Here is a 27,155-nt window from a genome sequence, read left to right as displayed (position 1 = left end):
ATGTCCTCTCCTCCTTCCACCCCACCACCACCAGATGGCCCCCTTCCTTCCTTCGCAGGGGGTGGGCTGCCCCCCAGCCTTCGTCTTCAGGCAGGATATGCAGATTCCGTACCCTCGGAATGCGAGTTACGGACGGGGCCTACGCCAAAGAATTTGATTGTTTGCTGAGCTCTTAAATAAATGTTCATTGTCACATTATTAATTCTCCCGAGTCTTTCTGGTAGAACTGAAGAGTAAGGGGATACTAGAATAATCAAATATCTAAATTAACAACAAAACTAAAATTAGTAATAATCTCAGTTTAAACTTTATAGTGATATGGAACTGGAGTTAGTTAAAATTGAAACTAAATTCTAATACATTAAGTAAACTTTACAGAAGCGCATGTAAAAGACCTAAATGCATTATACCTTCACCCACCTTGTTGGATTCCGTCGTTGGGCCAATGGGTGGTCCTAACACAGCAAAAACTATTTGGGACAAAGCAGTCATCAGGAGGACTGACAGGATGGACTGGCCGATACACCTGATCCTAACCCCATTGCACTTTTGGGATCAGCTTGACTGTAAGGTGAGTGAGAAGTGCCCAACAAGCCAGTCACATCAGTAACAAGTGCTGGTGAACCTGATTTCAAGTATACATTCTCGGATCAACACCTTTGATGATCCTTGAGAAACCAATCAGATGGCTAGGATACAGAAGCTGCTGGGGTGGTGTGTAGAGAGCAGGACTGTGGTAAAGCATTATGTGCAGTTGGTTTTGCTCACTTTGGACAATGATCAGGACTTATATAGAGGAATGAAGTGTACCAGAGTCATGTAAAAGGTGCTGTAAGTGATTTCTGAGAAACACTGTTGAAAGTGCATCGGAGTCCAAGTGCCAAAATGCTCTTGTGGCCAATCAGCAGTAAGGGGCATATGCACTCATTAGGGGGGAGGTGCCTGTGTTGCATATAGCGTGTTCGTGAATTTTGGGCCAGAGCTATTAAGATAGGGGCGTGATCCTTTGGGGTAGGGGCATGTTTGTTTTGGGGGTTTCAAACATCAACAACATTTTTTTTTTTAATCGTTTACTGCACCTTTAAATTAAATTGAATAAAAACATAAATTAAAAATATGACTAAACAGCCAATTCTCATCTCTCACCAAACCACATCCTTTATCACTGAAATTAATCAGTAATCCATATGCTGAAGCAGCAAAGGATTATTTTGCCTCATATCCTCCATCCTCCACTCTCACTCTCTTTGCTCTAGCGTCTCTGTGTTTTTGGCTGCTTGTTCTGCATATCTGATCTTAAACTGTTAAACCTGTGGTCTTCTGGCTTGGTGTGTTTGAGTTGTTTTCCATCCTGTGATGATCTCTCTCTCTCTCTCTCTCTCTCTCTCTCTCTCTCTCTCTCTCTCTCTCTCTCTCTCTCTCTCTCTCTCTCTCTCTCAGGTCAGTTTCTGTGTGAAGAGTCTCGTCTGGGAGAGGCAGCAGTAATGGCTCAGAAAGCTGCAGAGCTGGACAGTTCTGAGTTTGACATGGTGTTCAGCACTGCTTATATGCTCAGGTGTGTGTGTGTGTGTGTGTGTGTGTGTGTGTGTGTGTGTGTGTGTGTGTGTGTGTGTGTGTGTGTGTGTGTGTTCGTCCTTACTAAAGTGTCTCAATATAGATCCATACCCAGCCACTATCAAATATACAACGCCTGTCACTTCTGTGGAAGTATGATTTTGCAAAACAAGGTGCTTCAGCAGAAATGTAGTTCACTGGCTCTCTCTGCTGGTCACAAGGTGAACAACATGCTTATCTTCACTGATAATTATGGTTTTTGTGGGCCACCTGAAAGAAACCACTTTTGGTTAAATTTATAGGTACATTTTACAATAGTTACAAGAATGTTTTTGATACATATATATGAAAGCTTTGACAAAATTAGCTTTAAGGAGAAGTAGTTTAAGGGTCTTTTCTGCCTTTCATTAGTTTAATAAAGGCTTACTTGTGCACTGTGCTCTTGGTAAACTTTTACATTTTTAATGGCTTTTTTGTTACTTGTTAATGTCATACTAACATTTCTAATAGACAGTGTTCAGAGTTAGTTATCAGTGTTTTTATCTCTTCTCTGCAGGTGTTGGGCTTTGATGCTGTAAATAAACTGGAGAGTTTCCTGTCTCCTGTAAGCCGTGTGTGTGTGTGTGTGTGTGTGTGTGTGTGTGTGTTTCTGCATCCCCTCTTGATGGGTGGTGAGGAGGAGTTCATCAGCACTGACTGTTAGATATATATGGAGAAGATCATTAAAGCCTCATCTGATTTGTCACTGAAGTTGTTTGATGATTTCCTCTGTTCTGTCTAATAAGGTAACAGCGAGTGTGATTGGAGGGTTTTGAACCTCTTTCTCTCTCATTAAGGGGGCTGAGAGAGGACGCCTGTACTTCTGTATCATCAGTGCGGAGAAGCTTGTACTGGATGTTGAATTAATCAAGCAGAGAGAGATGGAGAGATGCCTGACACTCATTTTACTGTCTTCAGTTATAATACTCATCACAGCTGGTAAGTAGATGTGAAATGAAACAGATTAACTTATTTAAAGATTATTTTGTATTTTAATTACTTAAAATTAAGCTTGACTGTCATGTGGTGTCTCAAATGACAAATGGATAATAAGGATTTTTTCTACAGAAACCCTAAGAGGCAAGCATTATTATTTTTTCCTGTCTTGTTTTTATTAGATCTCTGCTCAATTTTACATGGCAAAAAAAGTATGTCATTTTGTACACATTTTCTCTGGTAAAAAAAAATGTAACTGCATGTTAACTGCATCATCGCAATACACAGATGAGCCAAAACATTACATGACCACCTGCTTAATAGGCTGCAACGATATTTTGGTAGGTAGCATGTATCAAAAATTACGTCCACAATAATGTCCTGAGTCTGACCCAGACTTTCCCAGCAGAACATTGCCCAGAGCATCAAACTTGTCGTTGTCCCAAAGTGCATCCTGGTGTCATCACTTCCCCAGGTAAACGGTGCACACGTACACGGCCGTCCACGTGATTTAAAAGAAAACAGGACTCATCGGACCAGACGACCTTCTTCCACTGCTCCAAGGTCCAATTCCGATGCTCGCATGCCCATTGTAGGCGCTTTTTGGTCTGATGCTACAAAGCAGAGTGTTGTCACATTTCTCCCATAACCTTCATTAACATTTTGTGTGACTTGTGTCACAGTAGACCTTCTGTTGGACCAGACAGAATGGCATTCGTTGCCCTTGTGCATCAGTGAGCCTTGGGTGCCAACACCCTGTCGCCGGTTTTTGGTTTGTCCCTCCTCGGACCGCTGTTGGTAAATTCTCACCCATGCTGACTGGGAGTAACCCATAATATATTCTGACGCAGTCGCTCTTGTCAAATTCGCTTAGATCTTTATTCCTGCCTATTTACATCAAACACATTGATTTCAAGAATGATTATTATATTACCATCTAATTTACCTAGACCTTAATATGTGGCCTTGTTAGGAGATGATCAATGATATTTGCTTCACCTATGAATGGTTATAATGTTTTAGCTCATCAGTGTATAACCATACAGACATCTCAGTCCTTCATGTTGACTGAAAAAATAATAATGCATGGCACCTATTTTGCAATTCCTTTATACAATATCATTTTAATAGCTAAAGATATCCAGCCCTGCACTCTCTTTAGTTTCTTCATCTTTCTTTTGCTTCTGCTTAATATTTAGTCCATGTGAATGTGAGGCTGGTTGGTGGTCACAGTCGCTGTGCTGGTAGAGTGGAGGTTCTTCATAGAGGTCAGTGGGGAACAGTGTGTGATGATTTCTGGGACCTTAAAGATGCTGCAGTGGTGTGTAGAGAGCTGGACTGTGGAGAACCTGTAGATGCTCTGGGTGATGCTCATTTTGGACCAGGATCAGGACCAATCTGGATGAGTTATGTCATGTGTACTGGATCAGAGTCTACACTGAAGAACTGTGGGTCATTGGGTTGGGATAAACGCAACTGTAATCATAGTAAAGATGCTGGAGTCATCTGCTCAGGTAAACTATTTTACATATTCTAAGTCATATTTGTGTAAGAGATTTGTGTGTCCATATCAGTTTCTAAAACTTAGGTTAATTAAAAAATTTTGCTTCCACTATTCAGTCATTCAAAGACCAAAATAAAATTGAGTTGACAAATTATGATCTTCATAAATGAATATATAAATATACTGTATATGCCTTGTTTTTTGTTGACTGTGTCTTCTTCAGAAGTCCGGCTGGTTGGAGGTTCTCGCTGCTCTGGGAGGTTAGAGATACTTGATGATCAGTCGTGGGTTTCAGTGTGTGACGCTGCCTTTGACCAGCAGGATGCAGAGGTTGTGTGTAGAGAGCTGGACTGTGGGGCTCCTGTACAGGTGCTGGGAGAAGATGCTTTTGGAAAAGGAGATGTTCAGATGTGGACACAAGAGATTCAGTGCAGAGGAAATGAGTCTCAGATTCAACTCTGTCCAACGTCACAATCACACAAACACAACTGTTCTCGTGAACACAACATTGGCTTGCTCTGTACTGGTAGGAGTTAGTTCGAAATGCATTATTTATTAAAATGCTGTTTTAATTATGTTGCCTCTCTCCAACTCTCTCTTCCTGAGTGCATGCTGGGAGTGATTGGGCAAAGTGTGGTGAGTGTGAGTACATGTGACCACAGCATTTGGCTGGTGTGAGTGCTCTTATCCTATAGTGTATTTTCTAATTTTCCAATGTTTGTTGTTTTTTGTGCATTAAGATAGATAAGATTCATTGTTAAGAGTAGCCTTGTGACCAGAGCTTGTCTGGAAGCTGACAAATCAGCAACTAATCAGCAACAAATGTCTGAATTTCATGTCTGAAAGCATGAACTTTCGATTCTGCACGATCAAAAAGTGGATAAAGTAAACTGATAAATGAATGCAATTCAAAGGTTGGAGTAACACTTTATAATAACAATCAGGTAATAATTTATAACTGACTTATAACTGAACATTAACAAAACATTTATAAAATGTTAGTATATCACTTATTAATAATTTATAAACATATAGTCATGTTTTGTAAATGTTTAGTTCATCATTGACTAATGGTATTTATAAATGAGTTATATAAAGTGTTACCGTGGTTCTTTAAAATCAGTTTTACATTAATAATTTGATTTAAATCTTTAAATTAGGTTTTCTCATTGCATTCATTTATTTTTTGATTTCAGATATACAAAACCATGCATTTCAGATGTTCAATTTCATTTTGGCAAAATCAAAAATGTCTGTTTATGCTACTTGACAAAAACTATGATTCATTTTTATTAATCAATGAGAGAGCTTTTGAAATGGCTTGGTGTTACGGTGGTGCCATATTTTTAGTGTCATAAATTTGTCAAGAGACCAATCTCTCACTCTCTCACTCTCTATCTCTCTCTGTTACAGACCAAAGGAATGTGAGACTGGTAAATGGTAGCAGTCGGTGTGCTGGTAGAGTGGAGGTTCTTCATAGAGGTCAGTGGGGAACAGTGTGTGGAGTTGGCTGGGATTTGGCTGATGCTGCAGTGGTGTGTAGAGAGCTGGACTGTGGAGAACCTGTAGATGCTCTGGGTGATGCTCAGTTTGGACTTGGATCAGGACCAAACTTAATAAAAAATCCAATGTGTAATGGATCAGAGTCTACACTTAAGAAATGTGGATCCATGCAATCGAGTATTCATGACGAGTGTCTTAATAAGAGTGCTCAAGTCATTTGTTCAGGTAAGCTAAATGTTTTGTGTTATTATAGAAAAACAGCCGTCAAAAGCAGTCATAGATATAGAGTGGAGTTTTTTTTTTTTTTGAATTTTTTTTACTTAATGCCTATTTTACCATTTGGACATAAAATAGATGAGAACAAACAGAGAATGCAAATACTGAAGTTTAGGGGTCGGTTCAGGGCTAGTACCTTATTACCATGTTATTTAAATAACTACAGGAAGTATGCACCTGACTTTATTTAAACTAGGTGTCCCCGACAACTCCAATATTATCCTCAGGTGACTGCCACTCTGACTGTGTCGGCGACCCCTGATGCCAATATGTAGCTACTCTAACCACATTGAAAAACCTAGCCTAAGAATTATATTATATAATAATTTAATATTCTAACAGTTTATATAGAATAGGTACAGTACATGGCCAAGGTAACATGACTCATTATATTTTGTTATATTTAGTTAGCCGCTTGCCATGTCCAAATGCTTCCGTAATTTCAACAAGTGTTGGTACATTTTGTTCTCAAAAGCATATAAATGTTAATCCTGCAAGAACATTTTTTTTAGTTATGATTTAAAAAAAATTCACAGTATGTACATGTGAAACAAGACTGTAAAATAAAGTGCTACCCAAATGTTTTTACTGTATTTTTTTTTTTTATCAATTTGGTAAGAGCATAATTTTTCCTTAAAGATATAACTTTTTGAAAGTGATTTCACATTTTTGAACTGTAGTGTATGTATATAATGCATTAATTAACATACAAAAAACATCATTAATAATCTTTTTTTTTTTGGAAAGAGACATTTTTGTAGCTTAGTTTTAATATAGGTTAATTTATTTATTTTTGAAAAAGGCACATTTTACAAAGAATTTCCTTATGTTTTATTTGTATTTTGTTTTAAAAGATTAAGAAAAATAAAATAACTGATGTAAGTTTCATTCACTAATTCAAAGGCTTTTCTTATGTTCATTCAGGAGTCCGGCTGGTTGGAGGTTCTCGCTGCTCTGGGAGGTTGGAGATACTTGATGATCAGTCGTGGGTTTCAGTGTGTGACACTGCCTTTGACCTGCAGGATGCAGAGGTTGTGTGTAGAGAGCTGGACTGTGGAGCTCCTGTACAGGTGCTGGGAGAAGATGCTTTTGGCAAAGGAGACGCTCAGATGTGGACACAAGAGATTCAGTGCAAAGGAAATGAGTCTCAGATTCACCTCTGTCCAACATCACCATCACACCAACACAATTGTTCCGATGACAACGGTGTTGGACTGATGTGTGCAGGTTTGAGCAGTTTTTTCAAATTTAAGCAAGTAAAATCAAATTTAATTCCCGTAAATGTTGAATACATATTAACTTCACAATAGTTTTTTCCTCTCTGTCTGATGCATTCCCTTGTCAATATCTTTTTCTTGGCTCTTGCTATTCACTATATAGATAATTTGAGAGTAAGGCTGGTTGGTGGTCCCAGTCGCTGTGCTGGTAGAGTGGAGGTTCTTCATAGAGGACAGTGGGGAACAGTGTGTCATGAGGACTGGGATATGACTGAAGCTGCAGTGGTGTGTAGAGAGCTGGACTGTGGAGAACCTATAGATGCTCTGGGTGATGCTCATTTTGGTCCAGGATCAGGACCAATTTGGACAAATCTTATGTTATGTACTGGATCGGAATCAACTCTGAAGTACTGTGCATCAATACGGTGGGGTTTTTATGACTGTGATCACTCTAAAGATGCGGGAGTCATTTGCTCAGGTTAGCTGCTCCAAATCCCACCATTTTTTTAAAATATTATTACAGGGGTCATAAACTGCATTTTTTATTATTTTATAATGTTTCCTGAGGTGCACTGATAATGTTATTATGATTTTTACATCAAAAATTGACATCATTTGGAAATCAAAGGCCATTTTCTACCCTGATTTTAACACTCTGATATGAAAGGGGCGTGTTGGAAGGGGCTTGAATGTAAATGGCCACTGCTATGATTGGCTAGCATCTTGCATATAAATTCAACAGAAGTGCACACATCTAACGGGTAAAAAAGCTCAATGAGGGAGCTCAACCACAAAAAAAAATTTGGGGGGAAAAGTTGGCACACTACAGCTCCAAACATAGAAAAATATTTATTTCATGTTCTAACCACTGGTGACGGTTCGAACCAAGTGGCTCTTTATCAGACAACACTGATAAGCACTTATTTACACCAGAACTACAGAACTATCCTACATCAAATGACAAACCATATCTTTCACGTGAAATACATATTACATGTGGAACTTGCTCTATGGAACTACGTTATTACTATTACAGCTATCGATATTAATCCTGTATCTCTCTTCTCATCTCACTAACACACCAATGGGCGGATCCGAAGACCCAGTGATGTAGTAGTAGGCGTTGATTTAATTGTGCAGAGGCAGTCTTTCATCGCACTATTACATAATGGTTATAATGCAACATAATTCCAAATGAGTCATTTTCTGAGCTTGGATTCAATAAAAGCTGTTTTTGGACTAACAAGGAATTTTTGAGTTCAGTTTCTTACACAATACTTCTACAGTACAATGATCTATCAAATGATCAAGGAAATTTGTCATTTCCCAATTCATGACCCCTATGATCTACCAACCATAAAGGGATAGTTCATCCAAAAATGAAAGTTTTTTTATTTTTTTGCTCACCCAGAATTCGGTCCAAGCCAGAAGGACTTTCATTGGTATAACACAAAATTTTGTTTTGTTTTTGTTTTTTTGGTGGTCCATGTGGCATGTGCTTTTTTTTATAAAATGACATGTAGTATCTTTTGTGTGAGTAATGCATGATATTTAATGGTGATTTATTTATTCATTTGTTCGTTCATTCGTCAATTTGGTAGTCGACAAGTACAAGTTTGGTAGTCTTGATTAACTTTCAGTATGTTGAAAAGAGTGGATATAAGAGAGATAAATTTTTAGTTATTTAATTATTATTTTACCTTATTCCTTTTTTTTACACGATTCTCTGTGGTAGAAAATGAATGACAAGAATTACACAAATAGATTAAGTTTATATAAGTAGTTTCTTCTTTTTTTTAAATCTTTTGCTTAAGGTGTCAGGCTTGTTGGAGATTCTTACTGTTCTGGAAGAGTGGAGATTTTTCATGGAAACACCTGGTACACAGTGTGTGACGCTGCCTTTGACCAGCAGGATGCAGAGGTTGTGTGTAGAGAGCTGGACTGTGGGGCTCCTGTACAGGTGCTGGGAGAAGATGCTTTTGGCAAAGGAGACGCTCAGATGTGGACACAAGAGATTCAGTGTAGAGGAAATGAGTCTCAGATTCACAACTGCCCAACATCACAATCAAACAAACACAACTGTTCTCATGATGATGACCAGGGGCTGCTGTGTGCTGGTAAGAGTTAAAATAATATGTGAGTAATATCTATTAAATATCCTACTTTTATTCACAGTCTCCTGCTTTGTCACATATAGGTGAAAAAAATGTGCGGTTGGTTGGTGGTAACAGTCGCTGTGCTGGTACAGTGGAGATTCATCATAGAGGTCAGTGGGGAACAGTGTGTCATGACTTCTGGGATTTGGCTGATGCTGCAGTGGTGTGTAGAGAGCTGGACTGTGGAGAACCTGTAGATGCTCTGAGTGATGCTCATTTTGGACCAGGATCAGGACCGATTTGGGTGAATACTATTTTATGTGCTGGATCAGAGTCAACACTGAAGAACTGTGGATCATCAGGATGGAGTATACATGTCTGTACTCACAGTTTGGATGCCGGGGTCATCTGTTCAGGTAAATGACGCTTTGCATTCCACACTTGTTGTTTCCGCCTGTTGCCCAAGAATTTGTGTTGACAAAATAATTTGTGGTTCATGTAATATAAACAGGTCATAAACCTTCCAGACTCGTTAACGGATCTCACCTGTGCTCTGGGAGGTTAGAGATACTTGATGATCAGTCCTGGGTCTCAGTGTGTGACGCTGCCTTTGACCAGCAGGATGCAGAGGTTGTGTGTAGAGAGCTGGACTGTGGGGCTCCTGTACAGGTGCTGGGAGAAGATGCTTTTGGCAAAGGAGATGCTCAGATGTGGACACAAGAGATTCAGTGCAGAGGAAATGAGTCTCAGATTTCATTCTGTTTAATATCATCACCACACAAACACAACTGCACCAGTGACAATAATGTGGGCCTAATATGCTATGGTAAAGTATTAATATTAAGTGTCTCTTTATTTGTTTTTATTTTTACTGATTATATGACTGTCACAATCCACACACCAAGGAAAGGGAGAGAAACAGGTGGATCCAAATACAACACTTTCTTTATTAGGGCAATCCAATTCGTCGTCATCCATGCAGGGGTCCAAATCCATGTTAGCAGTCCAATATAACCAAATAAACAAGGAACAAAACAAACTCAAACTAGGAGACCGACTTGAAGAAGTGTAAGTGACATACAACAAAGACTTCGTAACACATACTAAACAGACAGGGTATAAATACACAGGTACATGACAATACTAATGGGGAATAGGCTGAGTGTAATAATGAATGACTTGGGACAGCTGAGTGCAATGAAGAGACAAGGATCGTGGGGAATGTAGTTCAAATGTGACAGACACCGTGGGGAAGGAGGACATCTAGTGGAGACCCAGGGAACAAACCCAGACACTGTGACATAACCCCCCCTCTACGGAGCGGCTACCAGACGCTCCAAGACGTGACAGACAAAACAAAAAATCAGGCGGGAGGTTGACTGGTGGAGGATCAGGGGGAGGGATGGGGGGGGCAGGTCCATGGAGGGAAACAGAGACAGGGAGTGACAGTTCATCTGGCAGCCAGGTCGGAGATGACAGTTCATCAGGCGGCCAGGGTGGAGACTCTCCCTTGGGCGACCAGGGCGGAGACAACCCCTCGGGTGGCCAGGGCGGAGACGACCCCTTGGGCGGCCAGGGCGGAGACGACCCCTCGGGCGGCCAGGGCGGAGACGACCCCTCGGGTGGCCAGGGCACAGGAACAGATACCGGCTCAGGAACTGGAACAGACACCTCCGGCTCAGGAACAGATCCCACCGGCTCAGGTTCAGGAACAGACACCACCGGCTCAGGAACTGGAACAGACACCACCGGCTCAGGAACTGGAACAGACATCACCGGCTCAGGAACTGGAACAGACACCACCGGCTCAGGCTCAGGAACAGACACCACCGGCTCAGGAACTGGAACAGACACCACCGGCTCAGGAACTGGAACAGACACCACCGGCTCAGGCTCAGGAACAGACACCACCGGCTCAGGCTCAGTAACAGACACCACCGGCTCAGGCTCAGTAACAGACACCACCGGCTCAGGAACAGACACCACCGGCTCAGGAACAGACACCACCGGCTCAGGCTCTGGAACAGACACCACCGGCTCTGGAACAGACACCACCGGCTCAAGCTCAGGAACAGACACCACCGGCTCAGGCTCAGGAACAGACACCACAGGCTCAGGCTCAGGAACAGACACCACCGGCTCAGGTTCAGGAACAGACACTACCGGCTCTGGAACAGACACCACCGGCTCAGGAACAGACACCACCGGCTCAGGAACAGGAACAAACACCACCGGCTCAGGTTCAGGAACAGACACCACCGGCTCAGGAACTGGAACAGACACCACCGGCTCAGGAACAGACACCACCGGCTCAGGAACTGGAACAGACACCACCGGCTCAGGAACAGACACCGGCTCGGCGGCGGCCATCTTGTCCAAAGACACAGGCTCAGCAGACGCGACGTGAACAGTCTCTGTGGCGGCCATCTTGTCCGAAGACACAGGCTCGGCAGACGTGACATGAACAGGCTCGGCGTCGGCCATCTTGTCTGAAGACACAGGCTCGGCAGACGTGACGTGAACAGTCTCTGTGGCGGCCATCTTGTCCAAAGACACAGGCCCGGCAGACGTGACGTGAACAGCCTCTGTGGCGGCCATCTTGTCCGAAGACACAGGCCCGGTAGACGTGACGTGAACAGTCTCTGTAGCGGCCATCTTGTCCGAAGACACAGGCCTGGCAGACGTGACGTGAACAGTCTCTGGGCAGGGGCAGACGTGACGGATCGCTGGGGTGGTGCAGGCAGTGCGAGCAGCTCGGGCGGGGCCAGTAGAGCATGACGCCTGGGCGGCGCGGGCAGAGCAAGACGCCTGGGCGGTGCATCAGGGGCGGCAGTCACCTCCGGGATGGTCTCCGTGTTAGGGACCACTGGAACAGGGACCACCGGAACAGGGACCACCGGAACAGGGACCACCGGAACTGGGACCACCGGAACAGTTACGGAGGGAGCCTTTCTCCTCCTCCTGTGTCTTTGAGCCACCGGACTCGGGATCACTGGACTTGGGACCACCGGACTCGGGACCACCGGAACTGGGACCACCGGAACTGGGACCACCGGAACTGGGACCACCGGCACTGGGACCACCGGAACTGTGACCACCGGAACTGTGACCACCGGAACTGTGACGGAGGGAGCCTTTCTCCTCCTCTTGTGTCTTGGAGCCACCAGACTCGGGACCACCGGACTCGGGACCACCGAAACAGGAACCACCGGAACTGGGACCACCGGCACTGGGACCACCAGCACTGGGACCACCGAACTCGGGACCACCGGAACTGTGACCACCGGAACTGTGACCACCGGAACTGTGACGGAGGGAGCCTTTCTCCTCCTCTTGTGTCTTGGAGCCACCAGACTCGGGACCACCGGACTCGGGACCACCGAAACAGGAACCACCGGAACTGGGACCACCGGCACTGGGACCACCGGAACTGGGACCACCGGAACAGGGACCACCGGAACAGGGACCACCGGAACTAGGACCACCAGAACAGTCACGGAGGAGGTCTTCCTTCTCCTCCTCTGTTTCCGATGGTAACGTGCAGGTTCTGAGCTGGGCGGAATCAACGGCGAAGGGTGCTTAGGGGAATTCAGCGCCATGGCCTCTTCGGTCTGGCAGGCCCATAAAGCAAGGCCCTGCAAAATGTTCATGCTGCTGGATCCATTGTGTGACGGAGTCTTTCTGTCACGATCCACACACCAAGGAAAGGGAGAGAAACAGGTGGATCCAAATACAACACTTTCTTTATTAGGGCAATCCAATTCGTCGTCATCCATGCAGGGGTCCAAATCCATGTTAGCAATCCAATATAACAAAATAAACAAACAAGGAACAAAACAAACTCAAACTAGGAAACCGACTTGAAGAAGTGTAAGTGACATACAACAAAGACTCCATAACACATACTAAACAGACAGGGTATAAATACACAGGTAAATGACAATACTAATGGGGAATAGGCTGAGTGTGACTAGGGACAGCTGAGTGCAATGAAGAGACAAGGATCATGGGGAATGTAGTTCAAATGTGACAGACACCGTGGGGAAGGAGGACATCTAGTGGAGACCCAGGGAGAAAACCCAGACACTGTGACAATAACTTTCTTTCCCTAAGTGTTTTTTTTTTTCATTGTTACTGAATGGTAAAGTAATATTTGACCCCTCTTTACATTATATTGCGCACACAAAGTAAAGAATTTTCTCAAACAAGATTGGTTTACATGTTATATGTTTTCTTTTAAATAGGCATTGTAATGACAAAAATTCTTTGCACAGGTTACACTGATCTCAGACTGGTAAATGGCTCAGACTCCTGTTCTGGAAGAGTTGAGCTTCGGTTCCTCAATGAATGGGGCACAGTGTGTGATGCATGCTGGGATATAAGAGCTGCCAGTGTCCTCTGTAGACAGCTGAATTGTGGGATTGCTGTGTCTGTTGTGGGATCAGACTGGTTTGGAGAGGGAAGTGGTGAAATCTGGGCTGATGTGTTTGATTGTGACGGGAATGAAACAAAACTGTCAGAATGTTCCATCTCTTCATGGAGTCGAGCTGAATGTTCTCATAGTCGAGATGTTGGAGTCGTCTGCTCTGGTGAGGGGGTTTTATTGAAAAAATAAATTAAATGCATACATTAACTTGCAGTACCTTGATTAAAATCTTTCACTCAGATTCCTCTCTGGCTGTTCATGACGGTCTGGTGCGGTTGTCTGGAGAGAGACAGTGTGAGGGGGAGCTGGAAGTTTCCATCCATCAGGTCTGGAGGAGAGTTCTGCTGGACTCCTGGAGTCTCACTGAATCCTCTGTGGTCTGCAGACAGCTGGGCTGTGGCTCTGTGCTGAACTTCTCCGGCTCCTCTTCATCCAGTCCTGAACACAGTCATGAGTGTGTGACGGGCTTCCAGTGCTCTGGGAGTGAAGCTCATCTCGGGAACTGCAGCTCTCCACAAACTCTCAACTGCAGCTCCACACAACAGCTGTCAATCACCTGCCTTGGTGAGAACAACAACATCTGTGCAGATTCTTCAGTTGTTAGTGATCAATAATGTGTTTTTCTCTCTCTGAATATCAGGTCGCGGGTCCATCAGGCTGGTGGGTTCTGGGGGAGACTGTGCAGGGAGGCTGGAGGTTTTTCACAGCGGCTCATGGGGGACAGTGTGTGATGACTTCTGGGATATTAAAGATGCCCATGTGGTGTGCAGACAGCTGCAGTGTGGAGTGGCCCTCAGTAACCAGCAGGTACCAGCCTGGTTTGGTCCTGGTTCTGGACCCATATGGCTGGATGAGGTGGAGTGTGAGGGGAATGAGACGTCCCTGTGGAACTGCTCTTCTCCAGGCTGGGGGAAACATGACTGTCAACACAAGGAGGATGTAGGAGTCGTGTGCTCAGGTAACACAACTAAAAAACAAACTAAAAAACAAAACTATTTTGTAACATTTTGTAACATTTAAAAAAACAAAACTATTTTGTAACATTTTGTAACATTTAAAATCTAAAATATTATTTGGTATATTTCAGTCATACATATACACTCACCTAAAGGATTATTAGGAACACCTGTTCAATTTCTTATTAATGCAATTATCTAATCAACCAATCACATGGCAGTTGCTTCAATGCATTTAGGGGTGTGGTCCTGGTCAAGACAATCTCCTGAACTCCAAACTGAATGTCAGAATGGGAAAGAAAGGTGATTTAAGCAATTTTGAGCGTGGCATGGTTGTTGGTGCCAGATGGGCCGGTCTGAGTATTTCACAATCTGCTCAGTTACTGGGATTTTCACGCACAACCATTTCTATGGTTTACAAAGAATGGTGTGAAAAGGGAAAAACATCCAGTATGCGGCAGTCCTGTGGGCGAAAATGCCTTGTTGATGCTAGAGGTCAGAGGAGAATGGGCCGACTGATTCAAGCTGATAGAAGAGCAAATTTGACTGAAATAACCACTCATTACAACCGAGGTATGCAGCAAAGCATTTGTGAAGCCACAACACGCACAACCTTGAGGCGGATGGGCTACAACAGCAGAAGACCCCACCGGGTACCACTCATCTCCACTACAAATAGGAAAAAGAGGCTACAATTTGCACAAGCTCACCAAAATTGGACAGTTGAAGACTGGAAAAATGTTGCCTGGTCTGATGAGTCTCGATTTCTGTTGAGACATTCAGATGGTAGAGTCAGAATTTGGCGTAAACAGAATGAGAACATGGATCCATCATGCCTTGTTACCACTGTGCAGGCTGGTGGTGGTGGTGTAATGGTGTGGGGGATGTTTTCTTGGCACACTAAAGGCCCCTTAGTGCCGATTGGGCATCGTTTAAATGCCACGGCCTACCTGAGCATTGTTTCTGACCATGTCCATCCCTTTATGACCACCATGTACCCATCCTCTGATGGCTACTTCCAGCAGGATAATGCACCATGTCACAAAGCTCGAATCATTTCAAATTGGCTCTTGAACATGACAATGAGTTCACTGTAATAAAATGGCCCCCACAGTCACCAGATCTCAACCCAATAGAGCATCTTTGGGATGTGGTGGAACGGGAGCTTCGTGCCCTGAATGTGCATCCCACAAATCTCCATCAACTGCAAGATGCTATCCTATCAATATGGGCCAACATTTCTAAAGAAAGCTTTCAGCACCTTGTTGAATCAATGCCACGTAGAATTAAGGCAGTTCTGAAGGCGAAAGGGGGTCAAACACAGTATTAGTATGGTGTTCCTAATAATCCTTTAGGTGAGTGTATATGTAAAATTCAATAGTTGAAATAAATGGAGTTCGATGAAAGCTATTAGGTTGTGTTTATGTTTCCATCTAGAGTTTAAAGAGATCAGGTTAACTGAGGGCTGTGAAGGGAATGTGGAGGTTTTCTACAATGGATCCTGGGGTAATGTGTGCTGGAACCAGATGGACATAGACACAGTGAGTCTGATCTGTCAAGAACTGAACTGTGGAAGATCTGGTGCTTTTTCCAATTCTATAACAAGGGTGGAATCAGCTCACAACTGGCTGGATAAAGTAAAATGTCGACAACATGATACAAATCTGTGGCAGTGTCCGTCTACACCTTTGGGAAAGAATGACTGTGGTGAAAATGAAGTGGCCAAAATCACCTGCTCAGGTAAGGTACAATATTGTGAAGCAGAGGCTTTCGGATCCATGTGCAGATACTTTATTGGAACACACAAGAAAACAGAGTAGAACAGAAATGGTAATGCAGAAGCACTCAGGGGAAGTCCAGAACTCGGAGTCGATACCAGGCAAGGGTCAGGGCAGGCAGCAAACGTTCATACAAATGTCCTTGGAACCAGACTAGGATCGAGAAACAGGGAATACTAGGATATATCAGGAGATTGCTCAGAGTTGTACGCCGTGGCAGAAACAAGACTTCGCAGGGAACAGAGGGGAGCGAGGTCCAGATAAAGGGAAGTTGAGTGAGAACAGGTGGCAGTGATAATGAGGATAAGACAGGGATGGAAGGTGATGAGTGTGATGAGTCCTAGAACTCAGGGGAGAGTGATCTAGAGAAACCAGGAGGAGGCGTCGTTGAGCGCACCGTGACAAATATAATATATTCTCCACCTTTTTTGAGTGCTGCCATGACAGATTCGAACGTCCATTGTCCTATTTCTGGTCTCCATAGTAACCCATGTTAATACTAGATAAAAACAGCAACTGAATTAATTAAACAGAAACTTTTTAAACACTACTGAGAATACAAATAAGCTCAGGGTCAAGCCAATAAAATTAAGGAATTCTGTTTTGAGCACAACCCCACAAACATGTATGAATTGCATTCTGTGCCAAATACTGATGAGACAAACGGAGCACGGCTTGCAGCACCATTAGTTAAAATACTCCCCAAATAAAGTATATGACTGCTGCTTATCATTTTGGGGATAAAAATCCCACTGAACTTCACTGCGATCTGCAGCTGTATTGGGAAATTAACGCCCACCTGTTATCAGTGTAGTTTAACTCAGGCAGCTTCATGTCATCTACTCACATTGAACTCTTGACATCTGCGGCACTGCCAAAAGACAGTCATTGCAACTCTGTAAATTGTCAGCATTATGGATACATATACTTTTTTTGCTCACACTTTACAAAAACGTTTCATTAGTTCGCATTAGCATGTTTATTAATAAACATTAACAAAAATGAATAATGTTTATAATGCTCTAACTTGTGAATCCAGAACATAAAAGTCTTGAATCCCCTCGAAGCTATTTGACATGGTCTACACTTCCCTACCAGAGACAGTGTTCAGGTAAGTTAATTTGATGGCAAAGAACATCATAACAGTTATGTGACCAGAATAGTACTCTTCAGGATATTAATGTGTTGTCTTCTATGTGCAATTTAGAACGCCCTCCTCTCAGACTGAGTGGAGGTTTGGGCCGGTGCTCTGGGAGGCTGGAGGTGTATCATAACGCTGTGTGGGGTTCAGTCTGTGCTGATCTGTGGGACATCAGCGATGCTCAGGTGGTCTGCAGGCAGCTGGGTTGTGGAGCAGCACTGAGGGCTGATGGGAATTCAGTCTTTGGTGCTGGTGAAGGTGTTGTGTGGCTGAACAGAGTCGAGTGCAGAGGGAATGAGATTCACCTGTGGGACTGTCCTCTCTCCCTGAAGAACCACACTGACTGCTCCCACAAAGAGCACGCTGTACTCACCTGTGCAGGTCAGAGCAAAACACTGACCAATATTAGTCATTTTCACATAATTTTAGTGCTAATAATCTTTGTGTATTTGCATGAATTTGAATGTGTTTGTGTCTGTTTTGCCAGATTTGTCAGTGTCCACTACTCCTGCCACAACATCAGCTTCTCCTCCAGTTTCTCAGACAGTGCGCTCAACATCAGTCACTCCTCCACAAACTCCTCCAGTGTCTCTCTCTGTGCTTGTGGTTGTACTGGGAGTTTTGCTCTTACTGCTCTTAGTGCCACTGCTTATACTGATTCAGCAGAACAGAGTGATGAGGAGAGGTAGGAGAGATCCAGAGACTGTCATATTGTGTGTTATTCAGTGTGTGATCAGTCATGTGTTGTGAACTGACAGCAGGTTTGTCTGTCTACACTCACAGCTCTCTCTAAGAGGAGACACAGGGCGACGACTGAGGCCGTTTATGAGGAGCTTCATCACAGACCCACTAATAGACAGAGTTTCTTCACTCAGAGGGGTGAGTAAATGTCGAGTCTGATTTTAGGAGATGATAATCACTTTATTCATAGCGGAGAGTAGAGTAAATCACATATTCATTTGTGGGACTTTTGTATGTTATCTGAAATTATACAGTGTTAGTGTTTTGATTCAAAGGAAGTGGAGATTTTGGCTGATTTACGATTGTGAATGTGTGTGAATGAATCTACTTCTCCATAATAGGAAGAGTCCTTTCAGAAGAACAGCATTCTGGGTATGAAGATGCTGATGAGCCTCTTTCAGGTTAGAGGACTCAAATATAAATCAATATAACTCAAATCTAATCTTCTACATACAGAAATTAATGAATGTTACAGTAAATTAATTAAAAACATTCACTTAGCAGGTTACTGAGTTTAAATTATATAAACCATTCAGTATCATGTAATAATTCAGATAAGGATTTATTGAATCTTTTGTTTCTTTCATCTACTCTTTTTAAAGCAAATTCTGCAGGAGGAGCCGCACCTGACTACTATAATGACATCACCACCACTGAAGGGCCAAATAAAGGTCAGTGACTTTAACTCATTTCACTAAATTAAATGAACTATTGGACCTCTGAATAGTTAAAGCAGTTTTTGTTTATTTCCTCCTTGCTGTTAACTCATTTAGAAGAGCAGCAAATCACACCTGAGAATTATGATGATATAATCACTGTTGGACTGAGATCTCATGATACAGGTTTATTTCTTATTATCATTTCTACAGGTTTTAACAATATAGATTTATATGCATTTTAATTATACATTTGCACTGTTTCAAAATCCCAAATTGTGCACATTTAATGGATGCATTTAATTTTTCATTATTTTGTCTATTTGTCTCTTTTGATTTGCTAGAAAACTATGATGATGTCATCATTGTACGACAATTCTCCAATGATAAAGCAGGTGTGGGATTCAAATTACAATTTTTTTTCTTTGTTTGTTTATTTGTTTGTCTTATTGTCAAATTATAGTGCCATTTATACTCATGTAATTAATAATAGAAACATTTATATTAGAGGGTGTTCAGGAGGCGTATGACGATGTGAAGAATATCAGGGAATATATGAGTGACATGTTTGGTACGTTACGGACACCTTTTTACCTTACACTGAACGTTTACGTTTAGTTTTTTATAATCACTGTCAAATATAAATTTTTGCGATCATGATAGGTCATTTAACTTGACTGCCAAATTCCCAATTTTGATACTTTTTAAAGCATATATTGATAAATTAATTTGCTCTTGTTTTCTACTAACAGACTATGATGATGTGGGGGAGGAGCCAGGAAAACAGGGAGGGACTTTATAACTGAAACCACACCCACTGCCTCAAATCCTTTCAAAGCTTTTAAGCTTTCTGCAGAGTTTAAGTGTCTTAGATAGAAGTTTCCACTGCTGTCCACCAATCTTTTATGTAACATTTTGGATGCTTTAACTTCCACTGCTCCAGTCTTTAATATTTCACAGCATCTTCAACCTATAAAAAATATCATATTTCTTTTGAATGTAGACCCACTGATGGTGGAAATATATATTTTGCTAAAGAACGTTGGAATGTACTTTGGGAAGTAAGTTTACAAACAGCAGCTGTGATCAAGGATCTTTACATCAAAAGATTGTAATGACTCTTTGAACTGAGCAGAAGAGCATGTTGTTCACTTTATGTCCCGCAGAGGGTTTTTTGACAGTCAGACGTACACAGCATGTACATTTGTACTTGTACATTTGTTTTATGTACTTGTTTTATATTTGAATCCAATTTTAATGTTTGTTTTTTTAATTAATTTTAATGTTTTCTAATTAGCAATTAAAATCAGACTGACTATGTGCATGGATATTATGTCATTATTATTATATTGTGAAATTGGGGAATGTTGCAAACTTTTTTTGTACACAAAATGCAAAATTCAATAAAGTTCTATGAAATATTGTAAACTGTTATTCTGTAGCAGTACTTTGATATGTCTCTCTGTCTCAGTGTTTGTGGTCAGCAGTTAGTTATCAGTGCTTGTATCTCTTCTCTGCAGGTGTCAGACTCTGGCGCTGTATGTACACTGAAGTGTTTCCCACATTCACTCTCATGACGGCTGGGTGAGTTTATCATGTGTGTGTCTCCTCAGTAAAGTGTCTTTTTAAGGTGGAGGAGTCCCGTTCATCAGCAGTGGGGTTACACTAAATTGCCAAAAGTATTGGGGCACCCCTCCAAATCATTGAATTCAGGTGTTCCAATCACTTCCATGGCCACAGTTGTACAAAATCAAGAACCTAGGCATCCAGACTGCTTCTACAAACATTTGTGAAAGAATGGGTCGCTCTCAGGAGCTCAGTGAATTCAAGCATGTTACTGTGGTAGATTTCCATCTGTGCAATAAGTCCATTTGTGAAATTTCATCACTACTAAATATTCCACAGTCAACTGTTAGTGGTATTATAACAAAGTAGAAGCAATTGGGAGCAACAGCAACTCAGCCACGAAGTGGTAGGCCAAGTAAAATCAGAGCGAGGTCAGCGCATGCTGAGATGCAAAGTGTGCAGTAGTCGCTAACTTTCTGCAGAGTCAATAGCTACAGACCTTAAAACAGAGACAGGTGTGCCAACTTCCACAAAGAGGCCCCAAAGATGTTTCAAACAGTAGCAGCACCACTGCTCTGAATGTACCGGCAGATGGAGGCGTAAAAATGAAGTGACAAAAGTTCGGTGTTTATTCCAATAAGTGAAAAAAAAATAAAGGTTTTCCAATAGAGTGCAAGTGGTATTTACAGTGAAAATCCAAAAAGGACCAAACAAAAATAAAATAAACTGTTCAAAGTTATTCGCAAACAAACTTTTGGCTATGCCAATAAATTGACCCAAAACAGAGCAACACCTACAAACCAACTCACACTAACAACACTGAGAGGCCCTCTTAAAAAGGCTAAGCCCCTCCTACTTGGACTAAATCATTTAGTGATTAAAGGTAATAAAGAAATTTAAGAAAGACAAAAAATTGATTTAACAGTAACAAAGAGATAAACTGTTAGAATAATACAAAAATATATAAACATTGGAAACAAAACAAACTCAATTAATTATTAATGTTTAACAATGTTTAACAATATTTAATGAAGAATCAAACAGAACACAAATCTCCCCCACACTGTGCCTTCTATTGGCGGGAAAGAGATCTTCAAAAATGGGGGCAGTTACTGTGACCGGGTTTTTTCTGCTGGTATGGGAAAATGTTCCAGTATATGTAAGTATGACAATTTATATTATGCAAGTGGTTAATTGAAAACAACAAACATTTAACATGGTTACCAGTCTTGTTTGATTTCTTAACACAATACATAAATTAACAGTGAAATGAATGACTCAGTAAATGTTAAACTAAAGAAAAAGGGCATGGTGAGGACAGGAACAACACTAAATACACAATCTGTCACACACACATATCTGTGTTAACTGGTGTTAAAATTTGCGCAAAACAGATAATGTGTTATGTTAGTATGAAAACTGTATGTATGCATGTATCTTCTCAGACCACGGTCAAAATAAGAGTCCTTTTACAAAATAAGAGTAGACTTGTGCAGCACCTCAAAGTCAAACGGTTGCATGGCCAGAAACCACTGCGAGCATTTGTGTCTTTCATGCGGCCTAACCAGGCCAATGCTCAGTAGTCAGTTTCCAACCGGAATTTTCATCCAAGCAAATAATTCCTTAAAGAGTCCAGGGCCCACTTAACAGCAAGGCACTCCTTTTCAACTTTGGAATAGTTTACCTCTCTGGGCAGGAGTTTCCTACTGATGTATACAACTGGCTTGAGTTGACCTTGTTCCTCTTGAAGGAGTAGGCTACAGCACCAATGCCATGTTGTGAGGCATCAGTCTGTACTGTGAACAGTTTCCCAAAATCAGGACTCAGAATCTTGACATAGTGCATCCTTTAATGTCCCTGACAACCTTTGTAGTCCCATTTAGCCACCTTTGTTGCTCTTTCTTTAATGCAGACTATGATGATGTGGGAGAGGAGTCAAACGATGACAGAGAAGCCATTTAAGTTCCTGTCAATGAAGACAGCGCTCCTGGTTGTATTGGCCTCCATCAAGAGGGTAGGGGACCTGCAGGCATTTTCGGTTGACGAAACGTGCCTGGAATTCGGGCCGGCCTACTCTCACGTGATCCTGAGACACCGGCCTGGATACGTGTCCAAGGTTCCCTTGGAGGAGGCAGACCCAGCCTAGGCTGTCCTCTCATGTACTCGCTTCAACCAGCCGGTACTAGGATCTGCTCAGGTGTCTTCACTTGCTTGCCATTCCACTCCACGGATTGGATACGTGCGATATTCTCCTCAGGTGAGCCTCCCCGAGAGGCCCTGAGTTTCTCCTGCACTGTTGACGTCAATGCCAGAGTTACTAGGCACTAATTGCATATTTCCACTGAGATATGCTTCCCAGTGTACATTGGTATTCCTGTGTTAAGTAGGAGTCCTTTGTCCGTGCTAGTCTCACGACAGGGATCTCAGACTTACGCAGGGCACTGGAAGACAGCCGAGGTGGCGTGATTAGACTGGGAACCCCATTCGTCGTCACAACGTAACTCGTAGTGACCATGAAAGGGAACGTCTCGATTACATATGTAACCCTGGTTCCCTGGAACGGAGACGTTACGTCTCCCTGCCATTTCCGCTGTATCGCTGGAACGCCTGAGTTCAGTCTCGGCTCCTCAGCAAAGAAAAAAATATATGCATGTTGCCAGCATACTTCCTTATATACCCACGAGGTGGGGAGGAGTTACACTATGCAAATTCCGCAGACCCATGGCATTTGCTTGCCATTGGCTCGTTTTATTTCTCGAAGATGAGAGGCTTTCTAAGCGGAACCCCATTCGTCGTCACGACGTAACATCTCCGTTCCCTAGTCAGGGAACGAGGGTTACAAACATAACCGAGACGTTTTATCAGATGTTAAAGATATTTTTGTTCGTAGTAACCTTGCACAATTATTGAATCTTCAATATGCACTAATTACAAACTACAAATTTTCTGAAATCTTCCTTTATATTTGTTGCATTTGCTCTTTTACAATGTTCAGTTTTTTTTTCTTACCTAATTTTAGAACCACATTCTATAATCCATCCATGATTCTCTCTTTTTGTGCCTGCTTTTCTCGTTCTCCCAGCATCCAGCAGCTCTGATGAATCTCGGGGCCATCCTCCATCTTAATGGGAAGCTGAAGGAAGCTGAGAGCAACTACCTCCATGCGCTGCAGCTCAAACCAGACGACCTCATCACTCATAGTGAGGGGGCCAATTCTGAAAAGGGCTTCCGTTAAGACTTTTGCGGACATGTTTTGGTACAAGCTGTCACCCTATTTTTTTAGTTAGAAGACACCCATAGGTAAGATATTAGGGTGGTTGTCAAGCTGAATTTTTTTTTGTGTGACTTGTACAAGCAATTTCAGGCCAATTTTTTGGTTTCCTGCTCAACACAACATGCCAACAGTAAATGTTGAATATCTCCACAACCACAAGGACCATATTCATAAAAATGGTATCAAATGAAAGCCAACACTTATGGGATGTCTGCTGAAGTGTCAGAATGAACATTTATTGTACAGTGTAAGAGACAACAGAACTAGAACATGAAAAAAAACTATCTCCGCCTAAAGAGAACCAGTTTTCAAAGTAAATATCAGCTTGGAAACATAACCTAGTATCCCAAAACCTCTATCAATCAGTACCCATATCTATGGGAATGAGTCAAGCCAAGTTTAAAGCTTGTAGGGAGAGACAGTGCAATGCTGCACAAGTTATAATACTTTAATGTCAAGGCGGAAATTTAGAACTGTAGATGATGGTCTGTAGTGCTATTTGACTTAATTAGTGTACCAGGTTGTAACACAAATTATATTACATTCACATATCAATAATTCCATCCTAACAAAACTGCTCTCTCACTTCTTTAGGGTTAGGGGTTAGTAACTAGTTAGTAGTAATAACTATGTAATAGTCGTATGGCAAAGGTATGTTTTTCCCCATCAAAGCAGTGGCTCTCAGGTTGTCAGTCTCATCCCTTTGAGACTGAATGGATTGAATAAGCAAGGTCAAGCTAAGCGCAATGCAAATAATGGTGTGTGTTGATTATATTGCAAAAATATTGCACAATATTATACTACAATAATCTCCAGAAAGAGCACAAAGACACCACTTCCTGAAAAATCACTTCAATCAAAGGGCTTTATCTTGGCTGTATTTTCCATATTTGTCTTGACAAATGAAACATTGTTCCCAATCAATATCTCTTCCTATTTGTTTTTCTTTGGACGCTAGGCTTACAGCTTCCTCTGGATCCATGTTATCTCATCTGAAGGCAAATATATTTTTCACTACACTAGTCTGATTGGTTTCTGAGTGGATCACTACAATGTCCTCTGACATAAGCTGAGGGCTTTGCTATCTAACAAACGTATTAAGGCTTTTAGCTATAGCAGACTGTAAAATAGGCTGCTGTGCAGCAAATAAATTAAAAACAATATTTCCATTACACATCTGCACAAAACTTAATTTACCTATTAGTAAGTAAGCTAGTAATTATGAAAGTAAATTAGCCTAGCTATACACTCACCTAAAGGATTATTAGGAACACCTGTTCAATTTCTTATTAATGCAATTATCTAATCAACCAATCACATGGCAGTTGCTTCAATGCATTTAGGGGTGTGGTCCTGGTCAAGACAATTTCCTGAACTCCAAACTGAATGTCAGAATGGTAAAGAAAGGTGATTTTAGCAATTTTGAGTGTGGCATGGTTGTTGGTGCCAGACGGGCCGGTCTGAGTATTTCACAATCTGCTCAGTTACTTTTCACGCACAACCATTTCTATGGTTTACAAAGAATGGTGTGAAAAGGGAAAAACATCCAGTATGCGGCAGTCCTGTGGGCGAAAATGCCTTGTTGATGCTAGAGGTCAGAGGAGAATGGGCCGACTGATTCAAGCTGATAGAAGAGCAACTTTGACTGAAATAACCACTCGTTACAACCGAGGTATGCAGCAAAGCATTTGTGAAGCCACAACACGCACAACCTTGAGGCGGATGGGCTACAACAGCAGAAGACCCCACCGGGTACCACTCATCTCCACTACAAATAGGAAAAAGAGGCTACAATTTGCACGAGCTCACCAAAATTGGACAGTTGAAGACTGGAAAAATGTTGCCTGGTCTGATGAGTCTCGATTTCTGTTGAGACATTCAGATGGTAGAGTCAGAATTTGGCGTAAACAGAATGAGAACATGGATCCATCATGCCACTGTGCAGGCTGGTGGTGGTGGTGTAATGGTGTGGGGGATGTTTTCTTGGCACACTTTAGGCCCCTTAGTGCCAATTGGGCATCGTTTAAATGCCATGGCCTACCTGAGCATTGTTTCTGACCATGTCCATCCCTTTATGACCACCATGTACCCATCATCTGATGGCTACTTCCAGCAGGATAATGCACCATGTCACAAAGCTTGAATCATTTCAAATTGGTTTCTTGAACAATGAGTTCACTGTACTAAAATGGCCCCCACAGTCACCAGATCTCAACCCAATAGAGCATCTTTGGGATGTGGTGGAACGGGAGCTTCGTGCCCTGGATGTGCATCCCACAAATCTCCATCAACTGCAAGATGCTATCCTATCAATATGGACCAACATTTCTAAAAAATAAGGGTGTCACAATTTCGATTTTAAATCGAAATCGATCGAAATTAATGCTCAATCTCGATTATCGAATCAAAAAATGGAATCGTCGATGCTGCCACGCCCCCATGTCACGGCAGCTCGGCTTGCCTGTAATAGGTAAAACTCCTTTTCTCGAGAATATTGAAGCCTTTATTTTAAAACACATTGCAGCTGCACAGCGAGAGCATCATATCTCGTCTGAGCGAGCTGATTGTCTGCGCTGCGGCAACTGCACGAACCTATGGCGAGTTAGCAGTGGCGTACGGTCCAATGGGAGCGCATGGTGCCCTGGCCCTGCCAACCTCGAGCGCGCCAATTTGGACGTGGCTGGAGAGTACAATTCACAAAAAACTCGCCAAAGGATTTAATTTTTAAATCGACTGAAGCGAAGTACCTGATATGAGCGAAATAGCACGGCAAGACAAAGCAGTACTCGTTCGCTTATCTCTAAGGGAACCGAGGTTACGCAAGTAACCAGGTAGCCTACGTTCCCTTACGAGAACGTTCTCTCGTACTGTGTTGCAAACGCTGTGGGAACCCAATTTAAAACGCCGTGCTATTCGCCTGTGACTGCTCTGAGGAGTCCAGGGAGCCCCGGGACTATAATAGCCAGGTAATAGGTTATATTGTTTAAGTTTCCAATTGACTGAAGATATAAGTTATTGTTACATTATGTTGTTAATAAACGTTTTAAATTTGACAATGTAGTGTGTGGTATTGCGAACAAAGGTCAGATATTATTATATTGCATAAAAGTCTTAAAATGGCATAGCTTGTGCTTTCAATTTATTTTTTTTAAATCAAGAATCGAATCGAACCGTGACTTTAAAATCGAAAATGTAATCGAATCGAGGATTTGGAGAATCGTGACACCCTTACTAAAGAATGCTTTCAGCACCTTGTTGAATCAATGCCACGTAGAATTAAGGCAGTTCTGAAGGCGAAAGGGGGTCAAACACAGTATTAGTATGGTGTTCCTAATAATCCTTTAGGTGAGTGTATGTCTGGTAAGTATATAGCTAGTTGGAAAACAGTTTAGCTTACCTGTTTCTGGCAACATTTGATGGTAGAATGGTAGAAACTTGAGATAAATGTTTGTGTTGACAAATAGATCAAGTTAATCTGTTGTGTGATTGTGT

The 27,155-nt window shown here is 42.2% G+C and overlaps 1 protein-coding gene across 1 annotated transcript; it reads left to right on the top strand.

Moving 5' to 3' along the window:
- Positions 1-23,624, top strand: LOC308689055 (scavenger receptor cysteine-rich type 1 protein M130-like; the record flags this gene model as incomplete). The annotated part of the gene is made up of 26 exons (XM_081362604.1): positions 1-108; positions 2,111-2,158; positions 2,391-2,532; positions 3,213-3,263; positions 3,729-4,043; positions 4,257-4,559; positions 5,447-5,761; positions 6,737-7,033; positions 7,193-7,507; positions 8,844-9,140; positions 9,227-9,541; positions 9,637-9,951; positions 13,400-13,714; positions 13,792-14,133; positions 14,192-14,509; positions 15,945-16,247; positions 17,493-17,807; positions 17,914-18,111; positions 18,210-18,305; positions 18,509-18,568; positions 18,770-18,838; positions 18,941-19,009; positions 19,168-19,218; positions 20,295-20,302; positions 20,344-20,361; positions 23,472-23,624. 26 exons carry the CDS (start codon positions 1-3, stop codon positions 23,622-23,624), a joined length of 5,136 nt encoding a protein of 1,711 aa, XP_081218730.1.
- Positions 23,625-27,155: the final 3,531 nt, after the last annotated feature.

Source organism: Scardinius erythrophthalmus (genome assembly GCF_964197995.2).
Source record: "Scardinius erythrophthalmus genome assembly, chromosome: 4".
NCBI classification, from domain to species: Eukaryota; Metazoa; Chordata; class Actinopteri; order Cypriniformes; family Leuciscidae; genus Scardinius; species Scardinius erythrophthalmus.
Note: the sequence above shows the minus strand (reverse complement) of the source record. Positions and strands in the feature narration are given on the sequence as shown.